The 12338-nt window shown below is 42.4% G+C and overlaps 1 protein-coding gene across 2 annotated transcripts; it reads left to right on the plus strand.

Annotated features, from left to right (window-relative positions):
* The first annotated feature begins 312 nt into the window (after positions 1-312).
* Positions 313-7240, plus strand: decr1 (2,4-dienoyl CoA reductase 1, mitochondrial). 2 transcript variants are annotated; one of them, XM_021558303.2, is made up of 10 exons: positions 313-446; positions 1396-1595; positions 1700-1757; positions 1877-1963; positions 2086-2233; positions 3649-3748; positions 5337-5409; positions 5566-5712; positions 5975-6037; positions 6313-7240. In XM_021558303.2, the coding sequence occupies exons 1-10, from the start codon at positions 363-365 to the stop codon at positions 6370-6372; spliced, it is 1020 nt and encodes a 339-aa protein (XP_021413978.2). In that variant the 5' UTR covers positions 313-362; the 3' UTR covers positions 6373-7240. The 2 variants fall into 2 exon arrangements, with proteins under 2 accessions (XP_021413978.2, XP_021413988.1); XM_021558313.2 differs by lacking the exon at positions 313-446 and adding an exon at positions 489-871.
* The last annotated feature ends 5098 nt before the right edge of the window (positions 7241-12338 follow it).

The following is a 12338-nucleotide window of genomic DNA, read 5'->3' on the forward strand; positions in this document are numbered from 1 at the left end:
CTTATAATTCAACAACTTTAAAAAGATGGGCAAACGTTGGTTAAAAAACTGTCATGCAAGGTTTACGGTAACAGATCGTCATCATATCATGGACCTTACCATTGACATGCGGAAATATGGTGATCATATGAAATATAAAATATTTAATGGTTTCTTTAATGACGACAACATCAAATTGAATACGTGAATGAAAAATAAGATGGATATTGCACTAACCACGAAAGAAAAGGTGTTAAAAATACGTAAAATGACCCACGACAGTATGACTAAGATCATGGAACAAACTACTTTCTAAACAATAACCCCCCCCCCTTCTTTACCTTACGGAAATCAGGGCAAAAGTCAAATCAAATTTAGAAAACATGGCGTCCACTTTACTGTGTCGGGTGTCGTCAATTTCTAAAACTGATTTAATCTTGCCGTTGAAGAGTCTTGTCTACAGACGGGTAAACATTGCCACTGAGATGAATGCAATAACTCACAAATCTTATTAAAAACTTTAATGTGATGTGTAAGTTAGCTAGCTAGCTGCTATTTTAGCAGCAGGTTGTTGTTAGTTGGCTAGCTAACTGTTAGGTGTGCTGCTATGGGAAAGCTGTGCAGCAGTTTAAACATAATTTCCGACGTTGACAGACATGAGTGCATTCTGAAATATTTCTGGCATAGCTAGCTACATTTGTTCCAGTGTTCTGCTACAGATAAATTGCTGAGAAGTGTAGGGACAGTTGACGATATGACCACTTTTGTGATGTTCATGCAAGAGCACATACTCAACTAAATACTAAACCTGTGTAGGCGGCTTGCTGTGTGTTCTCACAGCCAGACATGTAAGCATCTCAACCTTTCACCCAGTCCCCTCTCCACTGGGAATGTGAGTACCCACGCTGTTGGAGGAGTAGAGTGCAGTGCATCAGTGGTGTTTATCAATATAAGTAATTGCTCTTACTAATGCATTTGTTTGACAGGAAAGACAACTAGTTTTTAATTCAATGGCCTCTATGCTACTTGTAGATGTGCAAGTTAAAATATAGCACAAGTTCTTATATAGCGCAGGAGAAAAGCAAGCCTGGGGGGTTTTTTAAACAGAAAAAGCAGCACAACGCCTCTCCCTGTGTGACCGAACAGTACTTGTGTGTATGTACTGACCTGTATGTGTAACTGATAGATGCACACATACATGTTAATGTATTTTTCCAAGTCTTGTTTTTGTCTGTAATGTCTTTTTCTTTATGTGTCGGACCCCAGTAAGACTAGCTGTCACCATTGGTGTCGGCTAATGGGGATCCTAATAAATCAAATCAAAATCTCTGACTCGCAACATCCCTTTCAGCTGGTTCATTAATATGATTTTTTTTTGTGTGTGTGTGTGTTGTCCCATTTACTCTCCTTAAACAGTTGTTCAGCAGTGGGACCAGGGCATTGAGTGAGACTGGACCCTCGCAGGCTAAATTCTTTCCTGCAAATGAGGGATCAATGCTGCTCCCTGGGACTTACAAAGGCAAAGTGGCCTTTATCACAGGAGGAGGAACGGGGTTGGGAAAAGGCATGACCACAACACTGTCAGCACTAGGGGCAGAGTGTGTCATCGCTAGCAGGTAAGTGGAAACTTGGTAGTCAGTCGGGCTATAAATCCCAACACTACTGCTGCCTTCTTGCACTCACAAATTAGAAAGTGACACATTTTTGTTGTAATTTCTAGAAAACTGGATGTTTTGAAAAAGACTGCAGAGGAAATTACAGCTCAGACAGGAAATAAGGTACTACTACTGATCAGTTACCCACATTGAATGCATTCATTATCCAAGAGTTGTAGATACTGATAAATCAGTATGAACTCTGCTTTAAGTTGTTTGATACTTCAAGACTCTATCTGCAGGTCCATGCTGTGCAGTGTGATGTTAGAGACCCCAAGTCAATTGAAGCTGCTGTGGACCAACTGGTAGAGGTTGCTGGTCTCCCTGATGTACGTAGGTACAGATCAAGGATGTTTTGTCTGAAAAGTGGTACGCTTCGCTGTTCTAGATGTACTGGCCAATAATACTCCAATTGCTTGGTAAATATCATCCTCCTTTCTTGTTCCTTTAGGTGGTGATCAACAACGCTGCAGGGAACTTCATCTCCCCGTCAGAGAAGCTGTCTGCCAACGCATGGAGGACCATCACAGACATCGTCCTGAACGGCACGGCCTTCGTCACCCTGGAACTGGGCAAGAGGCTGATACTGGCCGAGAAGGGTAAACACCAGAGCTATCTGATGGAGCCCATAAGCACAGATCTAGGATCAGCTTTCCCTCCCCATTTATTTGTGTTGTAATGTATCGTGTAGTGCTGCCACCAGGGGGCAGTAAAGATTCACCATTTGCCTACAACTCCTGGACATTTGATCCTTAGTAGTATAACAAGTGAGGATCAACCCAGAACATTGGTGTGGATGCATGTGTACCATGTCTCTGTTTTCTATTTAAGTGTGTAATATTGACAGTGATTGAGCCTCAATATGAAATGCTTGAGCACTTTTCCATTCAGTTGGTCATAGTCCAGCGTCCCTCCCCTTGTCCACTGCCCTTTTGCCCTAGGCTCCTCTTGGCTTTGTGTGCATGCACCCTCTCATTCCTTCTCGTCCTCTTTTTTTTCTTCTCCTTTCTCTGCTGTCTCTGGTCAAAGAGGAAATTATATGTAATGGGAGGATAGGAAAAGCCTCTCATGCGATGTTGTGCCATATTTATAATATGTGTGTGTGTGTGGATAAGCTTTAATATTCATGTGAATATCCCAGCCCTTCTCTGATTACTGTGGCTTTTCCATCTGCCCTCAACACTGCAATTAGGCAAATCACAATTAACAAATTACCTTGAAGTACAAAGACAAAAACATGCCATCACACTAGGGGCACTATTCAATCTGAACGGATGTTTTTCCAAAACAGCCATTCTTCCAACAGTGCAAGAAAGCATATTTGAATTGATACCCAGGTGTCTGTTCTTGTTTCACACTATTAGGATTATTCTATTGCAGGGGTGCGCAATCGTTTTGTCTCGAGGGCCACATTGGGATTTTGAAATTCAACGGAGGGCTGCAATTTTTTTTTATTTTATCAATTTGTGAGCCTAAAATAAGAATTTCCCTTCCCTGTTTTAGCGGCTACATAAATCTAAATGTGCTTTTATCGCAGTACAAGAACGTTGCTTTGTCTTCTCACCTGGCAGCTTGGCTCCAGGCTTTGATTAAATAGTCTCACAGACACACTATTTATTCTGCTAGCATCTCCTTCCACTACCCCTCTGACTTCTTGATGTTCCATGTATGTGTAGTAGCGTCGTTTGTTTTATCAATCTAAAGGTACCCTGACTCGTTAAATCTATTGCAGTGTAATCTGGCCCACAACGGCCACCATGTTTTATGAGCTTTAGTGTGCTGGATATAAAAGCCTATAGAACTGTAGAATGACTCACCGCTGCTCTCAGTTCATTGGAGGAACAAGTCAGCCTATTAGTTTAATGAAGAGATGGATGAATTGGTCTGAACTGGGATCAGTTGTAAATTATAGGGATGTACATGATGACACATATTGCTGGGCATATACTGTGCATATATTACAGTTGGACATACTTTTGTTTCTTTGTGGTATTTATGTACATTGTGTTTGTAGGTGCTGCGTTTCTGGCCATCACCACCATCTACGCAGAGACCGGCTCTGGATTTGTGGTTCCCAGTGCGGCTGCCAAGGCAGGAGTGGAAACTCTGTGCATGTAGGTATTTCAAAGGAGGCACTACCATAAAACCTATCAGGACCTGTTTCCCTGTCCTAAACCATCCCTTCACCCCTATCACTATTGCACCCACCACACGTAGAGCCACACTGGCCTCATTTGAAAAGATTTGGCTCTCTCACTTATCAAACGCCTTATGAACACTAATGCATTTTTAAAGAGAAGCAATCATTAGCATAACGAAGGTCCAGGAACATTTAATTAACATTAAAGTGTGTCTCTCTCTCCCGATCCCCCTCCAGTAGAATGTAGACAATAATAAAGATGGGTGGGCTCTGTGCGTGTACCTTGTTCGTTCACACGTGTGAATCCAATAGTGTGTGTGAGAACCCAACTTAAATCCTGAATGGGACCAACACCTTTCATGTGAAGCCTTATCAAATGAAGAATACACCTTCTTAATGAACCTCGGAGGGCTTTTACCGAAAGAAAGATCCCACTCAATATTAGTCCCTGTCAATTCCATTGAAAGAGTTAATGACACAAAGGTTTCCCCATAAACCCAGGGGACTGGGAATGATAGATGGGGGATCTATTCGTGTCTCTCACAATCACGTCCCTTTTGTACCTTGATATGTTTGACTTCCTATACAAGTGACCGCAGTGTGTGTGTGTGTGTGTGTGTGTGTGTGTGTGTGTGTGTGTGTGTGTGTGTGTGTGTGTGTGTGTGTGTGTGTGTGTGTGCATTCCAGACTAGCTGGAATGCCATTTAAGGTTACGCTTGAATCCAAAATAAAGGAAACACTTGAGTAAATGAGGGATAAAGTCTATTGAAAGCAGGTTGTTCACCCAGGTGTGGTTACTGAGATAATTAAGCAATTAACATCCCATCATGCTTAGGGGTCATGAATAAAAATGCCTGGTTGTCCAGTGATGTTGAAAGAGGGGTCTCAAAGGAGCATACTACATGTATAGTGGCATACTGGAGAGTTACCTAATAGCTGGTCTTTTTTTCTGTGTGAATGAGCGCTATTATCTGATAATGGACCCCCCCCCCCCCCCCCCCCACATGAAATCGCTCACACCAAAAAAGTGACCCCTCTATTTTGTAAAGGCAGCAGCAGCCAAATTTCATGCTCATTTATTGCGCCTGGCATCTCAGGGGAGAGCTAGCCTATTTTTAGATCCTATTCTTTCATTACAGTTTTACAGAGGGTTTCAAGAAACTAGAGGGAATGAATCAATTCAACAAGCACCACCCTCGGCGCCTCTCGCTATAATGTTCCCAGAATGACATGGAATGACTAAAGCACTCCTGGCATCTACTTTTTGGCGCCCCAGCTTTTTCATTATGAATAGTTGAGATGTATTTTGTTTTTAGGTGCAGCTACTTACCCTCCAATCATATTAGACTCAGACTGAAGGCCCCATTATGAGTGACTACCTATGAGAATATTTAGGAGGTAGTGCCTCACTCCTATGCCCAAGTCTAAACAGATTCCTTGAGCCTGCACTAGGCCATCTTTATTACTACATGCAGTAGTGGTAGTTCTTTGTTTTTTTTCTTCCTTTTTTTCGTGTGTGTGTATTGTATGTATATGTAAACAAACTACTGTTTGTTTCTCAGGTCTCTGGCTGCGGAGTGGGGGAGGTACGGCTTGAGGTTTAATGTCATCCAGCCAGGACCAATCAGAACCAAGGTAACAGACACAACTCTGGCATGAAACTTTACAAATATACTGTGTTGATATTTTTTTTTTAAATAATAAAATGGCTTAAATCTTTCCCTTTCTGGTTTTATCTAGGCTTGTAAATATGTAATTAGCTATGTTTTATGACCTCTTCTCTTTGTGTAGGGGGCCTTCAGTCGTCTCGATCCCACGGGCATGTTTGAGAAGGCCATGATCGGCAGGATACCCGTGGGCAGGCTGGGCACGCCCGGAGAGATTGCCAACCTGGCAGCCTACTTGTGCAGTGACTATGCCAGCTGGGTGTCTGGAGCGGTAAGAGAATGTGTGTGTGTCTTGATAAGCTAAGCAGGCAGTGAAGACCAATCACTATGTTAGCTGAATGCCTACCTTGCAGAATGGGTATCCGGAAATTGCAGATTGCAGTAAATCCTTCACTGTAAATGATATTCCAAGTGCACTAGGATTAGACGATGTAGGTATAGGGATGTACTATGGCTAAGGGGAAAATGATGACTCAACATCCACATATACCGTGTTCTTCTCTTTAGTTGTGCCCATTCTCTTCTATTTGCAGATAATTAGAATGGACGGTGGAGAGTATGTCTCCATGGCAGGAGAATTCAATGATCTGAGGAGGGTATGTGCTGGAACTAACTTTGCAAACACTGTTCCACTGTCAAGACCGGAACTTTAACACTAAAAAATCATATGAACATAGAATGATAATTTGATAGCATTGCTACCTTTTGCATAATCTCTGTTCTGTAATGCAACTAGCTATTGATTCCGTAACAAGATTGCAAGTGAGCTGTTCCTGGTTGAGGAAATCGGCCACATTTTATGACAGATGTTAGTTTATGGATATGTGGGTCAGGTTGTGCTAGTTTTAACTTTGTGTTTTGTGTGCGTCAGGTCACTAAGGAGCAGTGGGCTATGATGGAGACCATGATCAGGGGCACCAAGGGATCCTAAGAAGTCAAGATGGGAACACGATACTTCCGGGGCAGCAGGTAGCCTAGTGGTTAGAGCGTTGGACTAGTAACTGAAAGGTTGCAAGATTGAATCCCCGAGCTGACAAGGTAAAAATCTGTCGTTCTGCCCCTGAACAAGGCAGTTAACCCACTGTTCCTAGGCCGTCATTGAAAATAAGAATTTGTTCTTAGCTGACTTGCTTAGTTAATTAAAGGTTAAAAAAATTATATTTACTAACTCTCTACCACTGTTAATGCTCCAGGGAAACACAGATACTGTACACACAGACAATCTTTCCCTCTGTTTCTGACCTAAAACAGAGATTATACCATGTCAGGGAATATGGCTACAGGATCGACACACACACACACAGCCTTCTCTACAAACACATTCTCACACACTCACTTAACCTCAAGCCTTATTTCTCATTGCCTAATGGACAAATCGACAGGATGGGGACAGTAGGGCAGCATTTGAAGAGAAAATGGCTTCATCAGGAGGCCAACTATTTAGAGGAGGTTCTCTCTCTCGAACCTCATCTTTTCGTTCTCACTCGGTCTGAGATTCTACTGGCTACAGCACTCCCTGGATGAAACTGGCTTCTTGTTGGTTGAAAAACCTGTCCGTTCCTACGATTGACTTGGTATTTTGCTAGTAACATTTATCATTTGTTTTTACAATGATGCCTTGAAAAGAATGAATTCTGTTCTTTTTCAAAAACATGTTTCAATGGCCTATCTAAGTTGACGTCCAGTAATGCTATTCATTGCTGTTAAGTGATTGTGTTGTGCTCTGTGTGTACAATAAGTGAGGTTTACATGAATATGTCTGTGTGGAGTATGTTGAATAAAAGACAGTAGACATTTTATATCTCTCTGACGCAGTCTTTTAAAATTCTCAGCCACCTAATGTAACAGCGTTAGATGGATTGACTCTATTCATTCCCTCCCGAGCTGCTCTATCATTATTTTAGTTACTCTGACAAATCAATAGTCTAATCGCGGACATAATCTTATGTGGATCTAATACACTGCTAAGCTGTTATAAATAAATAACCTGAATGAGCTGTTCTTGGTCAGAAGTGCGATTTGTAGCAAGTTGAAAAGCTTGTCGAATGCATAATCATTGATGAACCGTTTCAATTCTTCGTAAATGTGTTTTAATATTCTTTGAAGTAATCACTGATGTGCCAAGGCTTCATTGGTGAAAGTAAAAAGATGGAAACATCCTTCACGCATCCAATCGAATACCGATTGGTTACTTCAAGGAAGGAAGTGATGTATTTTGACAACGTTGGAATTGGACCTAAGCCTTTTAATGATGCACCATACGTGACGCTAAATGAAAATGTCGCCAAATGTGAAGTAGCCCATGTCTCATTGTTAGGCAAAGTTGTCTTACTGTGATGTGTAGGCATTGTGCCAGTGAGCTTCTCTACAGAGGAACAGAGAGAACCCCACTCCCTCCCATCTCTATTTGTATTGTGCAAGTCACACTACTGTTGTCTTTCATACTCTCCATTTCCTCCCTTTTCTACTTCCCCCTTCTTCCTTACCTCACTTTACCTCCTTTAACTCTTTCCCTTTCACCCCTCTAGCCCCCTGTCTGTCTGAAGCCCCTCCCCCACTCATCCTTACATTTTCTATTTTATTTTCCTCCCTTCCTGTATTCATTAGAGCAGTGGAGCCACAAAGCCTTCTCTTACAGTTGGAGCGTGGTGGATTGTTGGGTCACATTTTCACTGTTCTGCCACCAGACCTTGTCCTCCCCCACAGAACAGAGGGTGCTGGACAGTGTCTGATGCCATAGGACAAGCACAACGGAGGAAACATCCTTTCAATCCAACACAAAACACCAGTTCACTGACCCTCCTGCTAAAGCTGTGTGTATGTGTCTCACAGTGTTGGAGTATATCCAGGCTAAACACTATTACTCTGATTGTGGTGTCAGCAACACTTAGCTGAGAAAATGAAATGTGGTGGAGTTTTATTTACCTATCCTATGAGGTTTGTGGAAATGTCCAATTGAAAAGAACGACAATTTCATCTGGTTATTCCTTTGTCATCTTTAATTGTGTTGAACCAGTGTCCAATTTGTTTGCAGATTCTCCTTTGGCCATGCTTTTAAGGTCAGGGGTATGCCTGTTCTGTGTCGAGGGAAACGGGCATCAACGTATAGAGTGGAACAGTACCTTGCTTTTATTAATTACAATTAGCTCTCCCATAATGCAGCCTGTTCCCCTCTTCCTACTTCATACCCCTACCCTTTCACGTCCCGTGTTCCATTAGGCACATACAGAAACACACAGACACACACTTCACACCGGCTACATTTAACCTTTATTTAACTAGGCAAGTACATACTGCAGCTAACCTCAGATAAGCCATCGCTATACCTTTACCAACTTGGAGAGAGATGCCAGCAGCTGCCCAATTAGGAGATAAAATCATCCTGCTGTCTAAACTCTCACTGCATAATGCATGGGGGACAGAGGACTGAGCAATGCCTCCACTCAGTGCAGGGATTTATAAGGTTAATGCTTCTGTCTGTCATAAAGCAGCATGTAACTTCAAGTACCCCTATGCCTACAGAAAGCTCCTGGCCTGGGCACCAGACTGTTTCTGCATTCAGCATCACTGCATTGTTGCAACGACAAGTTGGCCAAAGCAGAAACAGATTTGCACACAGGTTAAGGAAGTTCCATCTGAAGTGTCCTCACCTCCCCCTGTAAGCACATCCCTCCAGTGCTGTTCAACCTCCACTGGCTCCCAATATGCTCACGCATTGACTTTAAAATCCTGGTTCACAGCTACCAAGCTATCCACAACTGCGGAGCCAAGTACCTGTCTGACCTCATTCTACCCTCCTACCCCACACACACCTTTCAAACCTCCAGGTCCGTACTTGTTCAGCAGCCCCACTGCAGACAAACATTTATGGGTGACAGGGTCTTTCAGTATTGCAGCTCCCCGACTGTGGAACTTACAGTCAATGTCAGGGCTGTAGAGTCTCTCGTTTAAGGCACAGATAACTGCTGTTCAGAATAGCTTTCAAATACCTATGTTAATTCTGTTCTCCTGTCCACCAGATCTGACGACACCTGTATATAACTTTATACAGTGGGGCAAAAAAGTATTTAGTCAGCCACCAATTGTGCAAGTTCTCCCCCTTAAAAAGATGAGAGGCCTGTAATTTTCATCATAGGTACACTTCAACTATGACAGACAAAATGAGAAAAAAATATCCAGAAAATCACATTGTAGGATTTTTAATGAATTTATTTGCAAATTATGGTGGAAAATAAGGATTTGGTCACCTACAAAAAAGCAAGATTTCTGGCTCTCACAGACCTGTAACTTCTTCTTTAAGAGGCTCCTCTGTACTCCACTCGTTACCTGTATTAATGGCACCTGTTTGAACATGTTATCAGTATAAAAGACACCTGTCCACAACCTCAAACAGTCACACTCAACTCCACTATGGCCAAGACCAAAGAGCTGTCAAAGGACACCAGAAACACAATTGTAGACCTGCACCAGGCTGGAAAGACTGAATCTGCAATAGATAAGCAGCTTGGTTTGAAGAAATCAACTGTGGGAGCAATTATTAGGAAATGGAAGACATACAAGACCACTGATAATCTCCCTCGATCTGGGGCTCCACGCAAGATCTCACCCCGTGGGGTCAAAATGATCACAAGAACGGTGAGCAAAAATCCCAGAACCACACGGGGGGACCTAGTGAATGACCTGCAGAGAGCTGGGACCAAAGTAACAAAGCCTACCATCAGTAACACACTACGCCGCCAGGGACTCAAATCCTGCAGTGCCAGACGTGTCCAGGCCCGTCTGAAGTTTGCTAGAGAGCATTTGGATGATCCAGAAGAAGATTGGGAAAATGTAATATGGTCAGATGAAACCAAAATATAACTTTTTGGTAAAAACTCAACTCGTTGTGTTTGGAGGACAAAGAATGCTGAGTTGCATCCAAAGAACACCATACCTACTGTGAAGCATGGGGGTGGAAACATCATGCTTTGGGGCTGTTGTTCTGCAAAGGGACCAGGACGACTGATCCGTGTAAAGGAAAGAATGAATGGGGCCATGTATCGTGAGATTTTGAGTGAAAACCTACTTCCATCAGCAAGGGCATTGAAGATGAAATGTGGCTGGGTCTTTCAGCATGACAATGATCCCAAACACACCGCCCGGGCAACGAAGGAGTGGCTTTGTAAGAAGCATTTCAAGGTCCTGGAGTGGCCTAGCCAGTCTCCAGATCTCAACCCCATAGAAAATCTTTGGAGGGAGTTGAGTTTGGAGGACGACTGATCCGTGTAAAGGAAAGAATGAATGGGGCCATGTATCGTGAGATTTTGAGTGAAAACCTACTTCCATCAGCAAGGGCATTGAAGATGAAATGTGGCTGGGTCTTTCAGCATGACAATGATCCCAAACACACCGCCCGGGCAACGAAGGAGTGGCTTTGTAAGAAGCATTTCAAGGTCCTGGAGTGGCCTAGCCAGTCTCCAGATCTCAACCCCATAGAAAATCTTTGGAGGGAGTTGAGTTTGGAGGACGACTGATCCGTGTAAAGGAAAGAATGAATGGGGCCATGTATCGTGAGATTTTGAGTGAAAACCTACTTCCATCAGCAAGGGCATTGAAGATGAAATGTGGCTGGGTCTTTCAGCATGACAATGATCCCAAACACACCGCCCGGGCAACGAAGGAGTGGCTTTGTAAGAAGCATTTCAAGGTCCTGGAGTAGCCTAGCCAGTCTCCAGATCTCAACCCCATAGAAAATCTTTGGAGGGAGTTGAAAGTCCGTGTTGCCCAGCAACAGCCCCAAAACATCACTGCTCTAGAGGAGATCTGCATGAAGGAATGGGCCAAAATACCAGCAAGTGTGGGAAAACCTTGTGAAGACTTACAGAAAACGTTTGACCTCTGTCATTGCCAACGAAGGGTATATAACAAAGTATTGAGATAAACTTTTGTTATTGACCAAATACTTATTTTCCACCATCATTTGCAAATAAATTCATTAAAAATCCTACAATGTGATTTTCTGGATTTTTCTTTTCTCATTTTGTCTGTCATAGTTGAAGTGTACCTATGATAAATTACAGGCCTCTCATCTGTTTAAGTGGGAGAACTTGCACAATTGGTGGCTGACTAAATACTTTTTTGCCCCACTGTGTGTGTGTATATGTATGTATATATATATATAGATATATGTATGTGTATGTATATGTATGTGTATATGTATATATGTATGTATATATATATGTATGTATGTATGTATGTATGTATGTATGTATGTATGTATGTATGTATATGTATATGTATATGTGTATATATATATGTATATATATATATATATACATACACACACACACACACTCTGAGTATAACAAACATTAGGAACACCTTCCTAATATTAAGTTGCAACTTGCACCCCCCTCTTTAACCCTCAGAACAGCCTCAATTCGTCAGGGCTTGAACTCTACAAGGTATGCTGGCCCATGTTGACTCCAATGCTTCCCACAGTTGTGTCATGTTGGCTGGATGTCCTTTGGGTGGTGGACCATTCTTGATACACACAGGAACTGTTGAGCGTGAAAACTCCAGCAGTGTTGCAGTTGACACAAAACGGCACGCCTGGCACCTACCAACATTCCCTGTTCGAAGGCACTTCAATCTTTTGTCTTGCCCGTTCACCCTCTGAATGGCACACATACCCAATACATGTCTCGAGGATTAAAAATCATTCTTTAACCTCTCCTCCCCTTCATCTACACTGATTGAAGTGAATTTAACAAGTGACATCAATAAGGGATCACAGCTTTTACCTAGATTCACCTAGTCAGTCTACGTCAAGGAAAGAGCTTGTGTTCTTAATGTTTTGTACGCTCTGTATATTAACTTTTTTTTTTTATTTTCTTCAGCGCTTTTCATATTAAATTA

This window comes from Oncorhynchus mykiss, chromosome 2 (assembly GCF_013265735.2).
Source record: "Oncorhynchus mykiss isolate Arlee chromosome 2, USDA_OmykA_1.1, whole genome shotgun sequence".
In the NCBI taxonomy this organism is placed as follows: domain Eukaryota; kingdom Metazoa; phylum Chordata; class Actinopteri; order Salmoniformes; family Salmonidae; genus Oncorhynchus; species Oncorhynchus mykiss.

What these genes read in the sequence shown, in the direction of transcription:
- decr1 (XM_021558303.2), top strand. Translation starts at nt 363, where the DNA reads ATGGCGTCCACTTTACTGTGTCGGGTGTCGTCAATTTCTAAAACTGAT. An exon ending in AGAGTCTTGTCTACAGACGG is followed by an intron (nt 447 to 1,395) that starts GTAAACATTGCC and finishes CTCCTTAAACAG; the next exon opens with TTGTTCAGCAGTGGGACCAG. An exon ending in GAGTGTGTCATCGCTAGCAG is followed by an intron (nt 1,596 to 1,699) that starts GTAAGTGGAAAC and finishes TGTAATTTCTAG; the next exon opens with AAAACTGGATGTTTTGAAAA.